The following is a 26174-nucleotide window of genomic DNA, read 5'->3' as shown; positions in this document are numbered from 1 at the left end:
AGTTAGCTCTATATTATTATTTTGGTGGGAAGTCCCTGATAGACTAAGCAAGGGGGAAAAGTGCTGGGTGATATTTATGGTATAAGCCCCTTTGTGTAAAGACAAACAGTCCCCTCTGTGTCTACATGTGTTTGCTTGATTATGCATTTAAAAAAAAAAAAAAACTAGAGGGCTATTTACCAAACTCTTCAATATTACTTGTATCAGGGAAATGAGATTAGAGTTTTTGTTGGGGAGAAGCCTTGTTTCTTTTTTTCTTTATGTAATTCTGTATTGTTAAAATGGTTACTTTTATAATTTATAGTTTTTATCATTAAAAACCCCTTCGTTTTCAATGACAAGTATTGTTAAAATTGCTATTAAAAATAATGTTTAGATTCTGTTCTGGGATCTGTATACATTTAATCTGATCTGGCATTCCTTCTGTCTCTACAGTATTTCTTGATATTTAGGATGGCAGTCCAACAAGATCAGAATACTCAAAACCAGACTCAATTGTACACATGATGCTGATATTACTAAAGACTTAATAAGTCATTAAATGAGCTAATAGACTTTAGGAAAACTTACAATTGAGAAATAAATTTTGAGATTCATGTAATGCTTTTAAAACATGTTTTATGTCCGTTCAACTTTTAATTGGGTGGCATTATCCTATTTTTAGAAATGAGAAAACTAAGGTACATTAAAGTCTTCTCAAATGAGTGGCAGAGCCTACATCTCTGGCATCAAGTTCAACGCCCTTATGACTTTACAACAGCTGTAGCCTATTAAATCAGGCATTCCCTGCCGAGTTACTCAGAAAATGTATAACTTCCATTCTCAAGATATTGTAGTTAGCTGTTGTCTGTTGCATTTGTCAAGGAATATGAAGTCAAAGTTGATGATTCCTGAGGTCTGCCTATTTACAGGTCTTGAGTTATTTTCTTGAGTTGTGTCCCTTGTACAACCAAGACCCTCTACACCCACCCCCAATCTGTATAATGATATGGGAACTCAAGAAAATGTAGCCTCTGAGATGGTGCTGAGTAGTGTCCATTATCAACGGAAGAATCCTAGAATCTTTGGGAAAGCCCCCTTTGGTGTTCATAGACACAGACTTCTGGGTCAAATATTAAAGTGCGACTGGGCTTGGATAGAGCAGCTCTGATTTATCATGAATCTATGAAGGCATAATATTGTTCTCTGCCTTGAGAACAAGAAGATGGTCCATGATTCTCAACAAATGGCTTAAAACAGGAATAAAACCAAACCGGAATTAAGATCATTCAGCACCTGATACTGCCTCCAAATTGTTAATCCTCAGACATCAAGGGCAGCTGTTGTTAGCTATAAATAAGCTTGTGACACCTTACCCGCTTCATGCTAGTGCCTGGACACTCATTCCTAAGGACATCAGAGAAGCAAAGCTGGGCCAGAACCCCGAGCTTCATAGATTAAATTTCTGTTCTCTGCATGGGGCCATGGGAAAACTGGATAGATAGCCCAGATTCAGGATAGTCTGTGGGTTACTAGCTATAAAGGAAGAGAGCATTTCTGTGGCTGTCCAAATGGATATTCTGTCCCAGCACCCTAAATGGAAGGAACACTTTAAAGTCAAATAACAAGAAAGACAGGGAATTAGCAAAGCACTCTGGGGGAACAGTCTAAACGGAAGAGACCAGGGACAGATGAACATGGATGTTGAATTCTGAACCATTTGATGACTGCCCACCTCCCAAATTAATTTCCTCTTAAAGCGATAGCAATAATGAAGCCTCCTCTAGGAAGTCAAGTATATTCTGATTGACAAGCAACAAAAAAAAAAAAATAGAGTTCCTGAAAGATTACCTGAAAAGTTTGGAAAAAGCAGTTCCACAAATAATTGCAGAGGGAAAAATGCTTCATTTTTTTTTTTTTTTCTCATCACTGTGACTCTGAATTATTGAAACAACCTTAACGGGTCCATTTGCTAAATTATATGGCTGGCTCTGACTGGCGAATGCTCTGTGGTTTCAGGGCTGATGTGGAGAATCTCAACAGCCATAATGAAGCTGAGCTCCGGCGCCAGTTTGAGGAGAGACAGCAGGAGACGGAGCATGTTTACGAGCTCCTGGAGAATAAGATCCAGCTTCTGCAGGAGGTGAGCAGGACTTCCAGAGATCCATGGGCCTGGGCCCCCTTCCATCTATTTCCCTACTGCTCTGCCTCCTGGCATTCACCTTTTCTCTCCCTACTTTCCTTCCCCAACTCATCCAAGTATCTCCAGTCTTGGGCTCCTAACCTAGGCGGGGACTTCACCGTCTCTCAGTTGTTGTTCTTTTTGCAGGAATCCAGGCTAGCAAAGAATGAGGCTGCGCGCATGGCAGCTCTGGTGGAAGCAGAGAAAGAGTGTAACCTGGAGCTCTCAGAGAAACTGAAGGGAGTCACCAAGGACAGGGACGAGGTACCAACGGACTGGGTCAATCCTGACCAATACACTGAGACCCTGGCCCAGCGGGACAAGTAGGTGCCTCCTGTGCTCTGTTTGTCACTTGTCTTTTGCCTGTTCTCGAGGCTACAAAAGCATATACCAGCTGTGCTGTTCCCTTTTAAGGCCCTAGAGTAGACCTTCACAATTTCCAAGACTTTATAGCTCCCATAACCAAGGATTTTCTTTTTAGGGTTAAGTCTTCAATGGTATCCATTAACAGAACTCACTTCTGAGCCGTAAGGAGCCCAAGTAGGTATAAGTAGAACAATGGTCGAATGGTGGCAAACAAGAGACATGGATTCACTTATTCATGTTTATTGAGCATCTGCTACATGCCAGACACTGGCCTAAACACAAAGATTACAAAGATGAAAGACCCATGTCTTCTTGGTAAGAAACATGTTACGTGATTTCAATAAGTTTTCTGATAGAAGTAACATGGGATGCCCTCTGGAACATAGAGGATTGTCATCTATTCCAGTCTAAAAGAGCAAGGTGCCATTGAAAGTTTCCTGGGGGAGTTGAAATCTGAGCTGGGTTTTGAAGGATGAATAGGAGTTTGAAGAAATAGTGTAGGAAGTAGGTGGGAAAGGGAGAAATTCTGTGCTGATGGAGAAACTATGCAAGGGAGACAGAGGGAAAGGCATATTTCAAGACGAGCAAATAGTTCTACATAACTAGAGCAGAGGGTCTGGGAAAGACTAGAGGGAGGCAGGCTATACTGGGAATAAGGTCTGATTGTGCTGGCTTTGTATGCCGTAAGGAGCTTGAATTTTCTTCTAACGGTAATTGGACAATTGTTGAGGTCACCCCTGTCTAGGTTAATGCAACAACTTCCTAGTTATTTCTTTACTTCCAGGACCTGCCCTCTCTATTTTATTGCAATCTAACAATTCAGAGAAGTTTTGAAGTGGAAAATTCATCAGTATCAAACTGGCACATAATTTAGGCTCTTAGATGCATGGTACTATGGTGGCATAAAAAGCCTTTAGTAGTTTTTAACTGGATAGGTGAAAAACACACAAAGTACTCACAATGAGTAATGTGATCTTTTTGAGACACAGATCTGATCACTGACATGGCAGAGTCATTAAGATGCTCTCCAGGGGCGCCTGCGTGGCTCAGTTGGTTAAGCGTCCAACTCTTGGTTTTGGCCCAGGTCATGATCTCATGGGTCATGAGATTGAGCCCCATGTCAGGCTCTGTACTCAGCAGGGAGTCCACTTGAAGATTCTGTCCCTCTGCCCCTCGCCCCACTTATTCTCTCTCTCAAATAAATAAATCTTTTTAAAAAAATAAAAATAAAATAAAATGCTCTACGACACCTTCAGGAGGTAAGGTCCATTTTCCTTACGATGGCCATCAAAGCCTTTTATGATCTGACCCCTGATTTCTCCCAGACTCATCCCCACCATGACCCCTTCACACTTCACTGATGCATGACTAGTAATAGTAATGATGACTAAAGTTTGTTTCACTCTTACTATACAACTGAGCTGAGTACTATAATGTTGTTTAATTCTCCTAACAACCCCAGAGGTAGGGATTACTATACTTTATAAATGAAGAAACTGGCATTTAGGGAGTTGTGTAATGTGGCCGCAGGCATTGCCGGAATCTAAACCTTGAATCCACACATCGCCTCCAGAAGCAAATGATGCTATGTCGGGTCTCCCAAATTTTGCTCACGCTCTTCCTTCTGTGGAAAACATCTGCTGTGTTTTTCCTTCCTGGTGAACTCCTATTCATACTTCAAAACGCACTCAGGCATCAATCGTCACTTCTGTGAATGCTTTTATGACAGCAGAATTAAGTCTGTGTATTGTTGCCATGTTTTATATACACATCCACTGTTGTACAGTTCTCAGTGTGGCATTGTATTTGTTTTCAGGTTTTCCCTGTTAGATTCCCTGAGACCCTTGTCTCATGTCCATATCCCAATAAACACTTGTTGAACAAACAAAAGAAAACATATGCACACGTGACCAATAAATTAGGGAGTTTAGGGGCATCTGGGTGGCTCAGTCGTTAAGCGTCTACCTTCTCCTCAGGTCATGATCCCAGGGTCCTGGGATCAAGCCCCACATCGGCAGGAAGCCTGCTCCTCCCTCTCCCACTCCCCCTGCTTGTGTTCCCTCTCTCGCTGTCTCTCTCTCTGTCAAAAAATAAATAAAATCTTAAAAAAAAAAAAGCTAGGGAGTTTATATCAAATGGCCTTACCAACTTTGTAAAGTAGGAGAATAGATCATCTGTAGAGACTCAGGGTCAAAGGGATAAGTAAAGTTGGAGGCTTGAGAAAAAAGAAATGTTCTAGCATAGATACCATGAGGAATTTGATATGGAATCCACATTCATCATCATAATTACTATTTTTTTTTTGAGAGAGAGAGAGAGCACAAGCAGAGGGGCAGGAGGGAGGAGCAGAATCCTAAGCAGGCTCCACACCCAGCGTGGACCCTGACTTGGAGCAGAGGAAGAGGGAAAGAGACGGAGTTTCAAGCAGACTCCCAGCTGAGCCCAGAGCCTGATGAGGGGCGGGCTCAGTCTCACAACCCCGAGATCTCGCAACCTGAGCCAAATCAAGAGTTGGATGCTTAACCGACTGAGCCACCCAGGCGCCCCTCATCATCATAATTACCATTACAGCTTGCAGTTGCATGATGTTTTTAAGTTTTTAAAGTTCTTTCTCATCCACAAATCTTAATTAATTTATAATTTGTAAATTAATTTATAAATTATAAGCAAATGCCTTGTGCTTCCTACTTGACTTTCTGGTACCCCACACCTTTCTCCCAACTATTTCCCTCCCAAGCTACTATCACTGTCTTACACACCTACATAGGAATAATAATGACAATTGGAAACACTTCATTTAGTACCAGCATGTTTTCCAAGGACAGGTATCTCTAGTACTCTAAAGACGTAAGAGAAACAGCAAGATATACCTTGCACATAGCAGATGAGGAATAGCTGTTGATGGGAACCTGTGGTTTGTACACTTTAGCACGGTGTGCACAGTCTGATAACCTAAAGCCAAGGCTGAATTTCCAGCCTCTTCTCTAGCCCTCACCTCTTCCCCCCATCCTTTGTTCCAGTGACTCTTCCCCCAAAATATCTTTTATCTTTATGCCTTTGTTCCTTGGTTCAAGCTCCTCCCTATACCTGGAAAATAGTCCAGTTTTCCAAATCTCTTCTCCTAAACGTCCCACAGACTGCTCCAAGCTCAATGACTCTGTCTTTTTTCCTACAGTTCCATGGCAGCACTCAGTGTACTCTATAGTAGACACCTCTGTCGTGGTAGCACTCCCTACATTCTATTCCTGTTACTTGTTGTTTTTTGTTTTTTTGTTTCCTTTGTCGCTGAGTCTCCCCACTCCCCAAACCCCTGACACACACACAGCAAAAGAATTTAAGCTTCTACGAGCAAAGGGTTGTCTGGGTGGCTCAGTTGGTTAAGCGTCTGTCTCTTGATTTGGCTCAGGTTGTGAGATCTCAGGGTTGTGGGATCGAGCCCCGCATCAGGCTCTGCGCTCAGCTGGGAGTCTGCTTGAAACCCCTTCTCTCCCTCTTCCTCTGCCCCTCTCTCCTGCTCTCTTTCTAAAATAATAAATAAAGAAATCTTAAAAAAAAAAAAGTTTCTACAGAGCAGAGATTGTGTGTTTTCTAACTTTATATTCCCAGGCATTTGGTGGGGTGTGTTGAGTTTACATAATGGCTACCCAGGAATTGTTTCTTGAGTGGAACAGTAACAACTAGAAACACAACTTCTGGGCCCTTATTCCAAGAGTTACATACCTATGATCTATAGATCCGTGGGTCAGCTTCAGGAAGTCTGTGAACCTGGTGAAAATGGAAGCAGAAAGTCATTTTGTGTACATAGTAGGGCACTAGGGCAGAGAATACATGGCCGTCTGAGAAAAAATACCAGAGTTCAATGACCCAAAAAGGTAAAAACTGACTGGACTCGATCATGCTGTCTTTGGAGTGGCCTGAAAAATAAAGGCAATAATAGTATCAGGACCATAAGTGTTGTTCTGACTTTTTCTTTGCTCCAGAAGAATTGAAGAACTGAATCAGAGCCTGACTGCCCAGGCGAAGCTTGTAGAACAGCTGTCTCGAGAGAAACAACAACTGCTCCATCTGTTGGAGGGCCCAACCAGCATGGACGTGCAGGTGAGGTGTGAGCAGTGCTTCCTGAGCTGTTTGCCTTGGTGTTCGTCATCTATTGCTGTGTAACAAATGACTACGGATTTAGTGGCTTAACACAACATACACGTTCATCGTCCCACAGTTTCTGTGGGCCAGGAGTCCAGGCATGGCTTTGCTGGGTCTCTTCCCAGGGTCTCACAAGTCTGAAATCAAGGTGTGAGCAGGCTGCTTTCTCATCCAAAGGTTCACTTAAGGAAGGATCGGCTTCTAAGTCCCTCAGGTTGTTGGAAGAATTTATTTCTGGGTGGCTGTAGGGGTTGTGGCAGCTTGCTTCTTCACAGCCAGCAGTGGAGAGAAAGAGGGGGTCCGTGGCTTCTCTACCTCTATACACTCTTTTAAGAGGCTCACCTGATTAGGTCAGGCCCACAGTTATAACCCTTTTGGTTAACTGAAGATCAACTGAGTAGGGACCTTAACTGTACGTGCAATATCCATTCACTTGCCACATAACGTAGCATACCTGGGTAGCGATATTCCATCATCTTTGCCATGTTCTATTCCTTAGAAACAAGTTGCAGTTCTTGTCCACACTCTAGAGGTAGGGATTACTCAAAGATGCGGCGGCTATCAGGGGCTGGGAAGCATTGGGGCCATTAGAATTTTGCCCACCACCCTGAGTGATTTATAACTATACAGGATGTTTAATGTGGGTTCTTTCTCAGTTAATTTTGTTTTTATTTATTTATTATTTTAATTCCAGTGTCACTAACCAACAGTGTTATATTAGTTTCAGGTGTGCATACTGTGGTTTTAATATTGAAGAACTCTTACCGTGGTAAAAATAATTGTATTAGTCTATATTGTTGCTCTTGGGAGTTACCTCAGGGGAAACTCCCCTCTTCTGTTCAACTTTTAATTTTCTAGAAAGGTATTTCATAAAAGAACCCTAGAATACATCTGTGCCCAAGCAGCATAAACAATTACTGGATATTCTTACAGGTCTTAGACCAGTGATCAAGCAGGCTGTGAGGTTTAACTTATTGGTTCACATATAGAGAGGTTGGAGTCAGGATAAAAGGAACAGGGAGAAGAATTAGCCTAAAGCAGAGCTTCCCATCTTCCCTGTGTCATGGCACAATAGAAAATGATAATATTTGTGAGGTACAGTGGTAAGTGGATGGAGCTTCTTACTTGGAGGTGGTCAGTCTGGGTGCCTGGGCTGCGATGAGGGCAGAAGAAATCACTATCTCAGCTGTACTTGTAAACTTCTTGGACTATGGCTTCACTTTGGTTAGAAAGCTCTGGTTGACAAATTCAGGAAATGATGTATAAACATGGAATTAGGCAGATAGGAGGGGAAAATAAAGTTCATAGGCTTTTTACAAGATACATCTTGAAATACCTGTAAAGTTTCTGAAGGGACTTTTATTCAAGCGTGATCACCATACAGTGTTATATTAGTTTCAGGTGTACAAAATGATTCAACAATTCTATACATTTCTCAGTGCTCATCAAGATGAGTGCACTCTTATTCCCCTTTGTCAGTTTCACCCATCCCCCCACCCACCTACCCTCGGGCAACTTTGGTCTCTGTATTTAAGAGTGTGCTTTTTTGTTTGTCTCTTTTTAGAAAGACTGTTTTATAGGCAAAGACTCAACTCAAAGTTGTCAATTTCTGTGATTGCTCCCCAGGAGGACCACAACAGAGTGTGAATGGTACAGGGCAAACTGGTGAAATGAGAATTATATCTCACTTTAACCTCCTAGACAAAAAGAAATATTGAAGCACTTTCTATAACATCTTGGGAACATTTAGTTACACTCAAATGGTTCACATTACTATAATATAAAACCTAGAAATGGATTCATAGGATTTCTTAGATACATATTCTAAGCGCAATTTAAAACTATTTATCAATGAATACTCAACAACTTTTCAATAGTAGTAACTTCAGCACATATTGTAGCATTTTCTGTGCACCAGGTGCTACTCTACCAACCATATATATTAACTCAAATTAATATAAGCTTCAAAACAACCCTGTGAGGTATAGTAACACATGAGACATAACAAGAATAATTTATTATAAACTAATGTTTATTTTAATATATAAATTAATGGGCACAATTATATTAGCAGACATAGTCAGGTGCTTATATCTGTATGGCAAATCAAGTGAATGTCATAGCTTCAAATGTAGCCTGATACAGTCATGTTATATTGGCAATTCAAAAACGGCAAGGGGAATGGCATTAGTAAATGAGGGTGACAACGCCAAGGTGAAAAACTCTTGGTAAATTTCCAAACAAAACAAAAATCAACCCTTTCTTCATTTTCATAGCAATTCATGGAAAACTCACTGTATATTAACATTGTGTTTATATATATAGCAGAACTCAGTTCTAGGTTCAGGTGATTATATAAAGTTATATTACCTCACCAGTGCCCCATGGAACATTTAAAAGTCACTCAGTAATGAAAAAAAAAAAAAAGTCACTCAGTAATGAAAGCACAAAACAAAACTTCACATTTTAATCCTACAGAGTTACTAATAATACTAATACTGTTCCTACTACAATCATAATGGTAACATGTTGGTAATGGAAAGCAACATAATTTTATTGCAAGTGAAAAAAGAATTTTTTTAAGAGAGAGAAAATGTATAGGCGTGTGTGTGTGCATGTGCAAGTGTGCAAGCGGGGGTGGGAGGAAGAGGCAGAGAGGGAGAGAGAGAGAAAGAGAGAGAATCTTAAGCAGGCTCCATATCTAGCCCAAGCAGGTCACAGGGCTTAACCTCACAACCCTGAGATCATGACCTGATCTGAAATCAAGAGTCAGACGCTCAACCGTCTGAGTCATCCAGGGACCCCTACAGTGAAAATATATATTTTTTAAGATTTTATTTATTTATTTGAGAGAGAGAAAGAGAGGGGGAAAGTGCACGTGTGCAAGAGTGGGGGAGGGGCCATGGGAGAGGGAGAGGCTGAGCATGGAGCATGGAGCATGATGTGGGGCTTAACATGGGACTTGATCCCAGGACCCTGAGATCATGACCTGAGCTGAAGGCAGATGCTGAACTGACTGAGCCACCCAGGTGTCCCTGGAGACCCAGCTTTTATTGAGTGTCCATGAAACAGTGTCATGCTGCTAGCCAGTGAAGGGAAAGAGGAAGGGGAAAGAGGAAGGACCCATTTTTTCTGAGTCCTGATCCTGCTCCAAGCACTGTGTGGAGGACTGAACATGCAGTTTTTTTCAACTCTCATTACAACCTTTGAACTAAGTAGTATAAACCTCCCATGGCAAGTAGGGAACCAGTATTTAGATTAAGTGACGTAACCCAAGTTATTAAGGCAGAATTTGAACATAGATTTATTTGGGTTCACACCCATATTCACCACTGCTGTTCTGAAGAGCTAGTATCACAAATGTACACGTGTGTCACTGACCAAATGAGATCTATTGACAAAGTTCAAAACCAGCTCTCAGAAGATCAATGAACCAAAATTTCCAGAATTTTTCAGTGAAACTACCCATGAACAATAATTCCTCATTCTTCCCTTTCCCAGGTCCTGATAACCTCTGTTAAAATGAATTAATGAATTTGCCTTAATGAATTTGCTTATTTAATGCATTTCATATAAACTGGAATTAGATAGATAGATAGATAGATAGATAGATAGATAGATAGATAGATAGATAGATGTCACTCAGAATTTGGAACAATGCTTTGCCCTGCCCATTGCTAGTTATGTAGCACCCATTGCTCCAGTCATCATTGTGATGACAATAAAAACAAGAAACACCCCATGAATTTGGAAAGTGCACTTTAGGAGATGGTATAGTTGCTCAGTAAGAACGACTGGTCTGGGGGTTTTAGCTTCTAAAGGGTTTATAGTCCAATAAGAGATTGGCATGTAAACAAAGAACTAAAATACAGGACGATAAATGAAGAGATAGAAATTTATGTGTAGTGCAAAAGGAACCCACAGATGACAGGGATTAACTCTACCTTTGAAAGTCAAAGAAACCTCACCTGGAAGTTACTCTTGACCTGGGCCTTAAAGGCTGAGGACCCCAGGCAGAAAACAGAAGTGTATTATAGGAGGAACAGTATATAAAGTGATATGGAACATAGTTAAGGAATTGGGAGAAATTGGTATTACCAAATATATGCTAAGTGTTAGAAAATGATAGAATACATAACAGGGACATCCCATAAGTGTCAAGCTAAGGACTTCATGTTATAAAAAACAGATAATTAAAAAAAAAGTTAAGCAAAGGGGAATAAAAGCATATGATTTGCATTTTAGAAAGGCAATCCTGGGGGTTGTTTAGACTGAGGACTGACTGAGCAGATAATCGATGTCATCTCATGAGATAGCAAATCATGGTTTGACACAACTATTAACTAGTTAATATATAAATAGTTAACTATTCATCTAGTCCATTCTTGAATTAGAGGCAAAGAACATTATAAAACCAATTATAAAGTACTTTGTCTCCCCCCTCTGTCTACAGTAATGTGTGACAACTCTTGCTCTCTGTGACATTTGAAGTTTTCGCTGTGGGCGTCATCCTTGTCTGCCAACAGTAGCAGCATCTTACTCCCACTGTATCCTCAACCTTTGTCTGCCATGACATCTCTAACCACAGAAGCCACACCCCCACAATGTGGAAGGCACAGGTTCATTTTCTTTTCTTTTTTTTTTTAAAGATTTTATTTATTTGACAGAGATAGAGAGAGAGAGAGCACAAGCAGGCAGAGAGGCAGGCAGAGGGAGAGGGAGAAGCAGGCTCTCCACCGAGCAGGGAGCCCGATGCGGGACTCGATCCCGGGACTCCAGGATCATGACCTGAGCCGAAGGCAGTCGCTTAACCAACTGAGCCACCCAGGCATCCGGCACAGGTTCATTTTCTAAGCTCTGGGCCTGCTCTGGAGAGACTTAAGAATTCCCTCATCTCCAGCAAAGCCATCCCTAGAGTTCTGGAGACTGACTCACTTCCTCCACCTCCCCTGACCCCTCACAGCTGAGAGAATACCACAGTTGGGCTTTAGAAGAAGGAGAATTCACAGACCTTACTCGTCCAAGTGAAAACACTCCTCTTATCCCATTTCCCATAGATCAGTACTTCTCATGTGATCTCAGTCTGAAAGTCTGGACTGGGTATAATCTCTTGAGTATAGGAAGTTTCACTTCAGAGCCTTCCATCCCTCAAATAAGAGACAGTTTTGATCAAGATTATTTGATTTAATTGATTTTACTATCGCTCAAGCTGTTTTCCTTTTCCATTCCACCAAAATATTGTACATTCATTTTAGCCATACTTACACAATACTTATGACCTTCTATCATATAATTAACTCCATAGAACAGCAACAAGGAAAGCCATAAACTTGACATGCCACCGATCGACATCACTCCATGTTTGCTTCCAATCCCCCATGTCCATTCAGATCGAGAGCATGTGGTTGTGATCAGAGCACTCAGGAGCTTTCTGATAAAGCTGCCATGCTGAAGCAACATGTCCACATCTTTTAGTAAAAAGAAAATCTAATAAAAGTGAAGTTTTACAAAGCATTTTTCTCTTCCTTCGTGAGTATATTCACAAAGTTGCAGATGAAAGACCTGCACTCTGAAAAGCTGGTGATAGTTCCAGTTATTGACATTATTCCCTTCTTCAGGAGAGTAGAAGCTTCATTTCAAAGAGCCTTTTAAATGAAACCAGACCTAGAGGGTGTGAACGCAAGGGGAAATGATGTACTTACTTGCAAAGGAAAGTCTGGAAGAATTCTTGTTTTATTTCATTTTTCTATTGTCCAGTTTTCCCTAAGTATAATATTTATTAACATGTAATTTCAGTATGGTTGCCTTAAAAAATGAAACAGGACAACAGAATTAGGGTGAGACATCCATTAAGCAATCAGGACATTCCCACTCACACTAATCAGCAAACACTCAAACTATTGCATTTATGCCTTGTTTGGAACCTAATGTAAACAGCACTGCATGCAGTGAGGCATATTTCTTAAAATAGCAAACATTCCAGTGTTACCATGGAGAGCTTTGACGTGGAGGTTAAGGCAAGAACACACTCCAAATGCTCCAGGCAGAGACTGAAGACCTTGCAGGGATTAGTAGCTGGGGCAGCTCCAGCCAACTTCATATAAGGAGATGTTTTTCAAAGCAGCTCTTCAGGCGCGCCTGGGTGGCTCAGTCATTAAGCATCTGCCTTCGGCTCAGGTCATGATCCCAGGGTCCTGGGATCGAGCCCCACATCGGGCTCCCTGCTCAGCAGGAAGCCTGCTTCTCCCTCTCCCACTCCCCCTGCTTGCGTTCCCTCTCTCACCGTCTCTCTGTCAAATAAATAAATAAAATATTAAAAAAAAAAAAGCAGCTCTTCAGTATCCTTTTCATTAAGCTGATGAATGTTGAAGTGCAGACTCATTTATAAACCCCCATTCACCCTCACTGTCTCCCAGATAAAACCTTCATTGGTAACATGTCTTAGAAAAAGGCCTTATCATCTAAGGCAATTGTAGTCCTGACCCTTTAGAGCAGCAAAGGAGGTGGAAAAATAAGGGATTTCATTACGGCTTCATGAAAAGTATTTATTGAGCCAGTGCACAAAGTACTGTTAACATGAAGGAAAAAAAGAACACAAAGATGCATAAGGTTTAGTCTCTGCCTTCTAGAGATGATAGTCTAATTGGAAGGTAAGGAAGCCGCTGATGGAAACAAAATATAAAGCAGTAGAGAAAGAACAAAAGGTCATGAGCTGGGGTAGGCAGGGAAGATTGTGATCTGTAAGAAATGAATAAGATTTTAATAAGAGATGAAAAGGAAAGGCATTGACTTATTCATTTAGTCACTCAATGATTATTTATTGATATCTAGAAACATACTGTCCAAAGTACCTCAAAAGAAACAGTAGAACAGATCAATGAAACCAGGAGCTGGTTCTTTGAAAAGGTACACAAAATTGATAAACAGTTAGACAGACTTATTAAAAAAAAGAAAGAAAGAAAAGAAAAAGAGGAGACAGAGAGCAAGAGCACGAGTTAGGGGAGGGAGAGGAAGAGAGAGACAGAGGACTCAAATAAATAAAATCAGAAAAGAAGAAGAGAAGTAACAACTGATACCACAGAAATACAAAGGATTATAAGAAAATATTATGAAAAATTTATGCCAACAAATTGGACAACCTATAAAAAATGGATAAATTCCTAGAAACATATAACCTTCAAGAACTGAATCAGGAAGAAATAGAAAATTTGAACAGACTAATTACTAGCAATGAAATTGAATCAGCAATAAAAAAACAAAAACAAAAACAAAAACAACTCCCAACAAACAGAAGTACAGGACCAGACGGCTTCACAGGTGAACTCTACTGAACACTAAAGAAGAGTTAACACCTATCCTCAAACTACCTCAAAAAATAAAAAAGGAAGGAAAGCTTCCATTCATTCTGCGAGGCCAGCATTACCCTGATACCAAAACCAGATAAAAACACTACAAAAAAAGGAAAACTATAGGCCAATATCTCTAATGAACATAGATGCAGAAATCCTTGACAAAATATTAGCAACCTGAATCCAACAATACATTGAAAAAATCATTCACCACCATCAAATGGGATTTATTCTAGGATGCAAGAGTAGTTTAATATTTGCAAGTCAATCGTGATACCTCTCATTAACAAGAAAAAGGATTAAAAACCATATGATCATCTTAATAGAGGAAAAAAACATTTGACAAAGTACATCCATTCATGATAAAAACTCTCAACAAAGTAGGTTTAGAGGGAACATACCTCAACATGTCCACTCTCACCACTTCTATTCAATGTAGTATTGGAAGTCCTAGCCATAGCAATCAGACAAGAAAAAATAAATAAAAGGCAGCCAGATTGATAAGGAAGAAGTAAAACTTTCACTATTTGCAGGTGACATAATAATATATATAGGAAACCCTAAAGAGTCCACCTTTAAAAAACTATTAGAACTGATAGTGAATTAAGCAAAGTCACAGGATAAAAAATTAATATACAGAAATCGGTTGCATTTCTATACACTAATAATGAAGTAGCAGAAAGAGAAGTTAAGAAAACAATCCTATTTATAATGGCACCAAAAGTAATAAAATACCAAGAAATAAATTTAACCAAGGGGGTGCCTGTATTCCAAGAACTATAAGACATTGATGAAGGAAATTGAAGATGACACAAATGAAAAGATATTCCATGCTCATGGATTGGAAAACCAATATTGTTAAGATATCCATACTACCCAAAGCAATCTACACATTTAATGCAGTGTCTATCAAAATACCAACAATGTTTTTTTCACAGAACTAGAACAAATAATCCTAAAATTTGTATGGAATCACAAAAGACCCTGAATAGCCAAAGCGGACTTGAAAAAGAAAAAACAAAGCTGGAAGTATCACAATTCCAGATGTCAAGATATGTTACAAAGGTAGAGTGATCAAAACAGTATGGTACTGGCACAAAAATAGACACCTAGGTCACTGGAACAGAATAGAGAGTCCAGATAATCTATGACAAAGTAGGCAAGAATATACAGTGGGGATAAGATAGTCTCTTCACTAAATGATGCTTGGAAAATTGGACAGCTACATGCAAAAGAATGAAACTGAACCACTTTATTACGCCATACACAAAAATAAACACAAAATGGATTAAAGACTGAGACCTGAAACCATAAAAATCCTAGAAGAAAACATAGGCAGTTATTTCTTTGACATCGGTCTTGAAACATTTTCCTAGATATGTCTCCTTAGGCAAGGAGAAACAAAAGCAAAATAAAACTATGGGGACTATACCAAAATAAAAAGCTTTTGCACAACAAAAGAAACCATCAACAAAATAAAACGTCAACCTACTGAATGGGAGAAGATATTTGCAAATAATATATTTAATAAAGAGTTAATATTAATATCTAAAATATATGAGGACCTTATACAACTCAACACCAAAACCCCGAAATAATCCAATTAAAAAATAGACAGAAGACCTGAATAGAGATTTTTCCAAAGAAGACAGACAGATGGCCAACAGACACATGAAAAGATGCTCTATATCACTGATCATCAGGGAAATGCAAATCAAAAGCACAGGCAGATATCACCTCACACTTGTCAGAATGTCTAAAATCAAAAACACAAGAAATAACAAGGGTTGGTGAGCAAGAATGTGGGGATAAAGGAACCCTTGTGCACCGTTGGTAGGAATGCAAGCTGGTGCAGCCACCGTGGAAAACAGTATGGAGGTTCCTTGAAAAATTAAAACTAGAATTACCATACAACCCAGTAATTCCATTACTTGGTATTTACCCAAAGAAAGCAAAAACACTGATTTGAAAAGATGAATCACCTCTTTGTTTATTACAGCATTATTTACACTAGCCCAGATATGGAAGCAACCTGTGTGTCCATCAACAGATGGATGGATAAAGAGGATGCAGTATATATATACAATGGAATATTACTCAGCCATAATAAGAGTGAAATCTTGCCATACAACAACATGGATAGACCTAGAGCATTTTATATGTATACATTTTATATATATAAATACTGTATGATTTCATATATATATATGTGGAATCTCAAAAACAAAACAAAAAAAACAGAAACGGACTCAGAAGTACAGAGAACAAACCGGTGGTTGCCAAATAAGGGAGGTGAGGGGATGGCAAAATAGGTGAAGGGGATTATGACATACAAATTTCCAGTTATAAAATAAGTAAGTCACAGAGATGAAAAGTATGGCATAGGGACAATTGTATGTGACAGATGGTGACTATACTTATTGTGAACATTGAATAATGTACAGAATTGTTGAATCACTACGTTATACACCTGGAACTAATATAATATTACATGTCAACTATATTTCAATAATAAATGTTTTAAAAATACTGAAAAGAAGAAAGGCAAGAGCTCTTCCCCTTAAGGAGCTTGTATCTAATAAGGGAGATAGATAAATAACCAAGTAATCAAACAAATAGCTAATTGCAAATTGTAATAAGTACTTTGAAGAAAACAAAGAGCAGGGATTAGCCAAATTTTCTGTAAAAGGCCAGATGGTAAATAATTTAGACCTTGCAGGTCATTAGGTTTCTGCCATTGTAGCACAAAAATAGCCATACACAATACATAAATGAGTTGGCATGTATGTTCCAATAAAACTTTATTTAAAAAAACAGGTGGGGGACAAATTTAGCCCACAGTTCATAGTTTGCTGACCTCTAGTAGACAGTTAGGAGGGACGAGTGTGGGGGGTATTATAGGTAAGGGGAAGAGCGTAATTTTGAGATGTCTCTGACATATCATATGCAGATACAAATAGGTAGTTGGCTATTTCAGATTTGAACTCAGAGGAAATTCTGGGATAAAGATATAAATGGAAAGTTACCGGTATAAAGATGGGAAAGGATGAGATGATATTGAAAGAAAATAAAAATAGTGAGGTGAAAGGGTCTAGGACTGAGCCTCAGTGAACACCTACAGAAGGTTCGCAGTGGGTATGACCCTTTGTTCACAAATTCAGTTAAGGGGCATCTGGGTGGCTCATTCGTTAAGTGTCCGCCTTCAGCTCAGGTCATGATCCCAGGGTCCTGGGATCGAGCCCCGCATCGGGCTCCCTGCTCCGCGGGAGGCCTGCTTCTCCCTCTCCCACTCTCCCTGCTTGTGTTCCCTCTCTCGCTGTGTCTCTCTGTGTCAAATAAATAAATAAGATCTTTAAAAAACAAAACAAAACAAATTCAGTTAAGCAGGAAATACCACATTTCTTTACTTTCTTTAAATCAATTGAATGTTACCCTGAGTCCCTATCCTAATCAGGCTAGCAGGAAGTTCAATTTCATCCATTTGGTACATACATCGCTCCCTACTCTCTGTTATGTGAAAGTGATGGTTTTTATCAGGTGCCAAAGAATCAAGGGATTACTCTTACCAATGGTCCACCCCTGAAGTACCCCTTCCCCAAAAAGCATGGTTCTGCCAACTCTGACAGCTTGTTATGTTAGTCTTTTATGGAGCCAGAACCCCTTGATATAGAGTCCAGCCTCTCCAAGTCACCCATTGCATTTCCCCCTCAGGTCCTACTGCTTCTCTGGGGCACTAATATGGAATGGAGGTGGATCCCTGTTACTCTCTGATCCCCAGTCTCTTTCTTTCTTCCTTTTTTTTAAGATTTTATTTATTGATTTGACAGAGAGAGACACAGTGAGAGAGGGAACACAAGCAGGGCGAGTGGGAGAAGAAGAAGCAGTCTTCCCACTAAGCAGGGAGCCCGAGGAAGGACTCGATCCCAGAACCCTGGGATCATGACCTGAGCCAAAGGCAGACGCTTAACGACTGAGCCACCCAGGCACGCACCCCACCCCCCCTCACCCCACCCCCGGCCCAACCAGTCTCTTTCTGATCAGAGTGAAATCTCACCCCCTCCTTTTCTGTTAACCTCAAAGACCTCTTTCTCCTCTTCCCCACTGGGACACCTGGCTTAATCTTCTCACTTGGTTTAGAATTTTATTAAAGTCAGGAAATGCATTTGACTTAAGCCTCTGCTCTTTGCTCTGCAAAAATTCCCAAGTTAAGATAATGCTAAGGGCCTGACCATCAGATTAGAAAAGAGGGAGGTGGGTCATACAGATAATAAAGCAGTTTATGTCCTGTCACCACACCATATGATTAGGGAGGGAGTATGAGATGCAGCTGAAAAGTAGATTAGGAATTTTCTGTAGAGATATTGAAATGCCAAGCCGAGGGTTTTGGACTTCATCTTATAGTGGACAACGACGGATCTTTACTATGAATGTTCTGGAAATAGTATGGAGGATGATTAGAGGGGTAAGCTTCTAAACCTAGTGACATGGTTCAGGTTTTAGGTTTCAAGAATCGGAAATAGAATATGTAGTGAAAATGTAAAGCAACATTTCTTTTTTTTTAATACCTTTTTTATTAAAAATTTTATTTATTTATTTGAGAGAGAGAGAATGAGAGAGAGAGAGAGCATGAGAGGGAAGAGGGTCAGAGGGAGAAGCAGACTCCCTGCTGAGCAGGGAGCCCGATGTGGGACTCGATCCCAGGACTCCAGGATCATGACCTGAACCGAAGGCAGTCGCTTAACCAACTGAGCCACCCAGGCGCCCTAAAGCAACATTTCTGAACATGCTAGAGATGTTCAGAAAAAGAATCCCAAATTTGGTGTTTAACCTGATAGGGAAGGATTCTGAGGAACTAAAGGTAATAACTCTGAAGTTTGCAAGTCACAAGTTTACAAGTTACAGTTACAGAAAATGATATGCTTGACCTTATCTCGCCTACTAATCTCTCCCTAGCTTTTGACCTTAATTGTCCCTCTCATTCTTGAAACTCTGTCCCCATCTCACCTGGGCTTTGATTGCAGAAGAGCACCACTTAGTTCCGCCCCCCGCCCCCGCTTAGTTTTTTCAGTCACCTAAACTCAGCATGTTCCTAATCAAATTTTTCGCTATCTTTTTGCAAATGGACTCAACTCTCACACTTCTGTTCATTTGGACCATGTTTTCTACCAGTCTTTGAGACCAAAAACCTAATTTTCATCTTTAATCCTTTTTTCCTTCATCCTATGTTTGTGTCATCAAGTCCTGCTCTTCATTCCCTCAAAATGATTCTCATATTTACCACTTTCTTTCCATTTCTACATCAGACTGTTTTTTACTTAAATTCAATTAGTTAACATATTCAAGGGTACAGGTCTGTGATTCATCAGTCTTATGTAATACCCAGTGCTCATTACAACACATAGCCTCCCCAATGTCCCTCACCCAGTTACCCCATCCCTCCACTCCCCACCCCTCCAGTAACCCTCAGTTTGTTTCCTAAGATTAAGAGTCTTTTATGGTTTGTCTCCCTCTCTGGTTTCATCTTGTTTCATGTTTTCCTCTCTTCCCCTATGATCCTTTGCTTTGTTTCTTAAATTCCACATATCAGTGAGATCATATGGATAATGGTCTTTCTCTGATTGACTTATTTTACTTAGCATAATACCCACTAGTTCCATCCATGTCATTGCAAATGACAACAGTTCATTTTTTGATGGCTGCGAAATAATTCCATTGTGTGTGTGTGTGTGTGTGTGTGTGTGTGTGTGTGTGTGTGTGTGTCCCGTTTTGTTTATCCATTCATCTATCAATGGACATCTGGGCTCTTTCCATAGTTTGGTTATTGTGGACATTGCTGCTATGAACATTGGGGTGCAGACACCCTTTCAAATCATTACATTTGTATCTTTGGGGTAAATACCCAATAGTGCAATTGCTGGGTGTTGGGTAGCTCTATTTTCAACTTTTTGGGGAATCTCCATACTGTTTTCCAGAGTGGCTGCACCAGCTTGCATTCCCACAGACTTTTTTTTTTTTATTACCCCACATATGAATAACTGCAATGGCTTTTTAGCAGGTCTTCCTATAACCGTCCCAAAATCTCTCCCAGAAATTCCAGTCCATCCTGTTGTCTGGCTAATCTTCCTAAGATGAAGTTTTCACCATGCCATTCTTTGTTCAAGTCCATAACATTAAGTCCAAATTCTTTCGCCTTTGCTGAACATAAATTCTAGTTGCCAGAGCTTCCACAGCACCATAGCATAGTGTCTGGCTTACAGTTGGCTCTTCATAAGTGTTCTCTGAATGAACAATTATAGAGGATAAGTTGTATAAAGTAGGATGAGCCAGGCCATTCAGATGCCCCTCAAAATCCCCAACATCTCCCTTTATATAGGCTAGCAATGTATCCAACCCACTTCTAAGACTATTGATGCCCTTTTCTTTTTCTGAAGTCCCTTTCTTTGTTTCCAACATCCTAAGACCCATCGCAAGTGCCACTCTCGTCCCCCTCAACTATTTCATCCTAAGACCCATCTCAAGTGCCACTCTCGTCCCCCTCAACTATTTCAGCCCATACTAATTTCAGTTTTTTCTGCACTCTTATTGAATTCATCAGTACCATTTCATTTGCCAGTCAGTTGCACTAATTTTGGCATGCACATTTTCTCCCCTTCAACTAAACTGAAAGCTCACTAAAGACAGAGAAAAGACATACTGAGTTTGTGCAAATTCTTGCTCATTGGTTGGTTTACTTAACATGTACTTTAAAATTCACTTCGGGTGCCTTTCACTTGGGTGGCTCAGTCGGTTGAGTTTCAGATTCTGGATTTCGGCTCAGGTCATGATCTCGGGTCCTGGGATGGAGCCCAGCATGGGATTCCCCGTTCAGTGGGGAATCAGCTTGTCTCCCTCTCTCTGAAATAAATCTTTAAAAAAATTTAAAAAAATGGGTACCAGGGGGGCTCAGCTGGTTAAGCGACTGCCTTTGACTCAGGTCATGATCCTGGAGTCCCTGGATCAAGTCCCTCATCAGGCTCCCTGCTCGGCAGGGAGTCTGCCTCTCCCTCTGACCCTAACCCCTCTCATGTGCTCTCTCTCATTCTCTCTCTCTCAAATAAATAAAATCTCAAAAATAAAAAAATAATATTCACTTAAACAGCTATAGGTGTTTATTTTTATTTTTTATTTTTATTTTAGCTATAGGTATTTAATTACTTGAAAGACTCTTCACTATTTTAAGATGGATTCTGCTGATGACCATATTGCAATCTGTAGTTGAACTGGTAATCTCCTGGTTTTAAAACAAGTCTTTCAAAATGCTGTGTTATTAATTAATGCAAAGCATGATTGCTTCTGGCTTCTTAAATATTTCCAACCGTCACAGGGGAGTCATGCACATGCTTGTGTTTCCATAAAGCTTAACTGGCCTTACTTTAATATTCTTACATTTCCTTATCTGCTTTAGCTTATCTGCCAAAATCACTTTTTTTTGGGGGGGGAGGCATAGTTTTTAGTAATTAGAACAACTATTTCCAATGTCATAACTAGGGCAGTGAAACCTAACACAACTGTTTGGGACATGGGAATTTTCCGTCTAATTCACTTGGAAATAACTCACCACCCCAGAATTAGGTCTTAGAAGTTCTACAACATAGTGGTTACAAAAGTGGCTATGGTTCTAAGAGATACTTCCCAGGCCCCAAAATCTAGAGGTCAAAATAGAGATAGTGCAAAAGATCTTTACCATAATACTACTTAGGAATTTTGATTCAAATGAGAATATAGTTCTCTAAATTCGACAATCTGTAAGTAGTTCTTCATTGATGGGGTTTTTTATTACTCTGCAGAACTTCTAATCTTTTGACTGAGATTTTTCTGAATACAGTTTAGGATAGCTCTAATTCAGTGATTTTCCAAAGTGTGATTCCCAGACAGCAGCATCAGCAAGATCCAGGAATTTGTTAGGAATCCAAATTCTTGGGCTCCCCCCAAGGCGAACTGAATCAGAAACTCTAGGAGGTAGGTCCCCGCAATCTGTTTTATCAAGCCCTCCAGGGGATTCTGATGCCTGCCAAAATTTAAAATCTACTGTTTAAATTCAACAAGTTTACTTTGTAGACTAGGAAATTAAAGGCCAGATATAAATGATTTAACTAGTACATATAGCTAATAAGTGCTGTGAATGCATTTATCAACACATTTTGAGGTCAAGCTGCTGATATATAAAATTAACAATTTAATTCGTAACAGCTTATCATACTATGAAACCTGTTCTCAGTCCAATTTTCCCTTAAAATGTAACTTTGATAAGTGTTAGAAGTAATTATCCTATTCTAAATCATCTCAGAAGTGCCAAGTCTTTTTTTTTTTAAGATTTTATTTATTTATTTGAGAGAGAGAGAGAATGAGAGATAGAGAGCACGAGAGGGAAGAGGGTCAGAGGGAGAAGCAGACTCCCCGCTGAGCAGGGAGCCCGATGCGGGACTCGATCCCGGGACTCCATCATGACCTGAGCCGAAGGCAGTCGCCCAACCAACTGAGCCACCCAGGCGCCCATCAGAAGCGCCAAGTCTTACCTTATCGGCATGCCTTGCTTCAATCATGTATGTGTGGTGTGCATATGCATATAAAATGTTTTTCAAAGCCCCTATGGATAGTATTTATAAAGTTTTGAATTTGCAGTTGGGCTTTTATTAGAATTTTTTCTAGGCCATATTTTATCTTCCCAATTTTCAAAGCTATTCTTATGATAAAGTGGGGGTTAATTCCTAACTACAAAAAAAACTCTCAGATTAAAAGTTTATGGGTAATACATATTTTATATTTATTTCCTTTTTATTTTTTATTGAACTATTCTAACATATATAAAATCTACAGATCTAAGCATTCAGTTCAATGAACTTGGAGAATTGTACACATCCATGTAACCATCACTGAAAACAATATATAGAACATTTTCATCACCCCAGAAAATTCCTTTGTGCTCCTCTGCAACCAGTTCTTACCCTATGTCATCCCTCATAACCACTTTCTGCACTTCTACCACTGTGGATTCAATTTTTCTCATTGGTAGACTTAAAAGGAATCACACAGAATGTACTGCCTTGTATACGGCTTGTTTCACTTAACATGCTTTTGAGATTCATTCATGTTGTGGGTATCAGATTTTTTTTTTATTGCCAACTAGTATTGTATAAATATATCAAAATGTGTTTATCTTACCTATTTCTTAATAACAGTTTTTTGTCTTATCACAAAAGCAATTCATGCTTAATACAGAAAATTATAGAATACAAATGAAGGAAGAAGAAAACAAGTATCCATAATTCCACTCTTCAGACATAATCACTATTTAATAACTTGTATATCCCCTTTGAATCTTTGTTTATATAAGTTGTCCACATATATAATACATGTAGTTACCATATATATTAAAAAATTCTCATTTTAGGTTTAAGTGTTACCACTTAGACTCTGATATTAGTGTGTTAAATTGGCACAAGTCTTAGTTTTTACTATTGAATATTTTCTAATTAAAAAAAATTTAAATACATGAATACACATTTATTTCCAAAAATTCAAATGACACATAGTATATATATAAAAAAAGTAAATGTTCCTATTCAACCCCCAGTTTTATTTCCCTCCCCATAGGTAGCCAGTATTAACTAAATGCAAAATATTAACCAAGGTGATATTGATAAGGACCATGAAGTTCTGAATTTATTATCACCTGATTTTTCTAAGTTTTTTTTTTTAAGTTTTATTCATTTATTTTAGGGAGAGAAAGAGTGTGTGCAAGAGCAGGGGAAGGGGCAGAGGGGAGGGGGAGCAGACTCCCCGCTGAGCAGGGAACCCAGTGCAGCTCTATCTCAGGACCCTGAGATCATGACCTGAGCCAAAGTCAGATACTTAACCGACTGAGCCATCCAGGTGCCCCTGTAAGTTTTATTTTTTAATTTTTATGTTCAAGTTTTGTTATCTATACACCAGTGATCTTTTAGATGGGATGAAATTTAGTTGGGATGAAATTCTGTAATACCAAATAATCATATTAGGACCAGTTCTAGTACTATAATAGTTTACTATACACTTCAAAATAATGTTTTTAAAATATATTTTCTAGGAGTGAGTAGAGTGCTATTTCCAAATGTTCTGTGATTGTTGAGTGATTTATTCCTATCTGTTGTTGGAAGCCTAGATATGTATAGCTCTCTCTGTATGTTGATCTTTACTTATATCTAGCGAACCTATTCTTCAATGATAAAACTACTTTTTCTCCATTTATACTCATTTGCACTTCTACACCAAGCTACCTATATACTGTCATTAAAGTTTAGAAACTATTAATCAGATGCAAAATCTTATTAAGGAATAGAGAATACTAAAAAGTATTATTTAACTTGCTCCTGAAAAACACTTTGTTTCATTAATTACTTTATTTCATTAGCCTTTTCCCCAGTAAGAAAATGCGGCTTGCATTGACAATTGAGGAAGAGGACTTAATTTGCACTTCTATGGACCTTTTGAGTTCTTTCAGCTCTTTAGAACTACACATCAGACAGGGTACAGCAGGGTATAGTCCTGACGCTGTCTGTTGGTAGGTGAGTCCAGAAACTCTTTACCTCTCTATAGATCACTACAGATTTCAAAGATTATTGTTTACTTTCTTTTGACTTTGAAGTTCATATACCTAGAGGCAGGCAAAAATGCAGCTGTAGTGAGTTTTACTTGGAAGTCTATTTTACATTCTTGGTTTTAGGGCCAGAACATGCATATTTAGGTGAAATAACATATGCAAAGTTCTGTAACCTCCCAAACCCAAAGATACAAAGGACTGTTCTTCTCTCAAGATGGAGCTACTAAGATTTTGTTTTGGTGATTAAATAAGAGAACAATACAATCTTAAGGGCGCAGAGCCCCACAAAGTTTTAAAATCATCTTAAAATATTCCATTATAATATTGAAATAACAGTATAAGCTATTATCCAATGAGCCAAGCACTGTTAAAACACTTCTAAATCATTTCTTTTAATTCTCCATAGGAAGTTTGGTGTTTTTTTCTGGGTTCTTATTGAAGGCATTTTAATGTCTTCCTGCTTAGGAGTATGGGCTCTGTCCTAGAGATGACGTTGAGAAATACTTCAGACTGTTGCTGGCCTTAACCTCTCCCAACGGCAAGCCAGTGAAATTTAGCATTTTTGTAACTGGGAAATGTCCTGTTCTGGGGGGACTCCAGGTGATTGCCGGGGGGGGGCTGTTTTACTTCCTGTCTGGTGTCTGCATGCCTCTCAAGCCAAGAAGGGAATTCTCTATTATAAATGGAAGTTGACACCTGGATTCCTCCTACTCAGAGCTCCAGCTTCCCCCCAGTTTGTGTGCATTCTAAGTTCTATACCCAAGGATGGGGTGACAACTGTATATTGTTGAATAAGACAGGGTACTTAACTGTAGTCAGTGAAATGTCCAGCCCTAATTCTGCAGACCTCAGTACTCCCTGGCACTCTGCACTCTTGCTCAAAGAAGCTATGTCTTTTGTTCTAAACTTTGCGTACCCTCCCCACCCCCAAAACAGGGACTGCAGTCCACCTGAACCTGAAAGAGAATTTGATGATGGTAATCTGCTCTCAGGTGTCTACATTCTTGAAAAAACCCATTTTCCCCTGTTTTAAAAATCTTGGTTAACCAGCTGCGCTCACGTGGTATTTGCCGGACTCTTTCTCAGGTGACTTTGTGTCCTCTTTTCTTTTCTAAAAAAGGGCAAATCGTCCAGCAGTGCTAAATCCACCGCCCACCCCCAGCACTGCGAGGAAGAGAAACACTTGTCCTCTTCTCTAGATACTCCCAATTGTCGAGGGAGAGGTTGAATGTACCCTCTTAAAATCCGTCCTAACTACCACCTCTGGTTTACCAACCCTGTTTCCCCGCCCGCCGCTGCAGCCCCAGGGCCTTTTAATCCCGGCACCCGACTGGGTAGGGAGAAGAGGTGGGGCTGCTGGCGGGAGGGAGGCGACGCGCAGCGGTACCTAGTGGCGCTGCCAGGCTGTTCTATCCAGAGTACGTGGCACTAGCCGTGGAGAGAGGGGGAGGGGATTCAACTTTCTCCTCCCCACGCAGATCCTCGGGTCATCCCGTTAGGGCGGGAGGGACGATCCACTAGGGAACTGGTGCGTTCGCTG

The 26174-nt window shown here is 39.8% G+C and overlaps 1 protein-coding gene across 2 annotated transcripts in view; it reads left to right on the top strand.

Moving 5' to 3' along the window:
* Positions 1–26174, top strand: part of PDE4DIP (phosphodiesterase 4D interacting protein) — a 213345-nt gene that overhangs the window by 105845 nt on the left and 81326 nt on the right. Inside the window, exons 6-8 of one of the 2 annotated variants that reach the window (XM_088022313.1) lie at positions 1999–2122; positions 2309–2484; positions 6508–6625. In XM_088022313.1, coding sequence (XP_087878439.1) covers positions 1999–2122; positions 2309–2484; positions 6508–6625 — 418 coding nt within the window. Of the gene's footprint in view, positions 1–1998; positions 2123–2308; positions 2489–6507; positions 6626–26174 lie in introns of those variants that run through there. The other variant, XM_028101960.1, reaches the window with a different exon arrangement.

Source organism: Eumetopias jubatus, unplaced genomic scaffold (assembly GCF_037043125.1).
Source record: "Eumetopias jubatus isolate StellerSeaLion01/CBP00866 unplaced genomic scaffold, mEumJub1_p1.0 scaffold_4, whole genome shotgun sequence".
Lineage (NCBI taxonomy): Eukaryota > Metazoa > Chordata > Mammalia > Carnivora > Otariidae > Eumetopias > Eumetopias jubatus.
The sequence above is the reverse complement of the archived record's forward strand: the minus strand, read 5'-3'. Positions and strand labels throughout refer to the sequence as shown.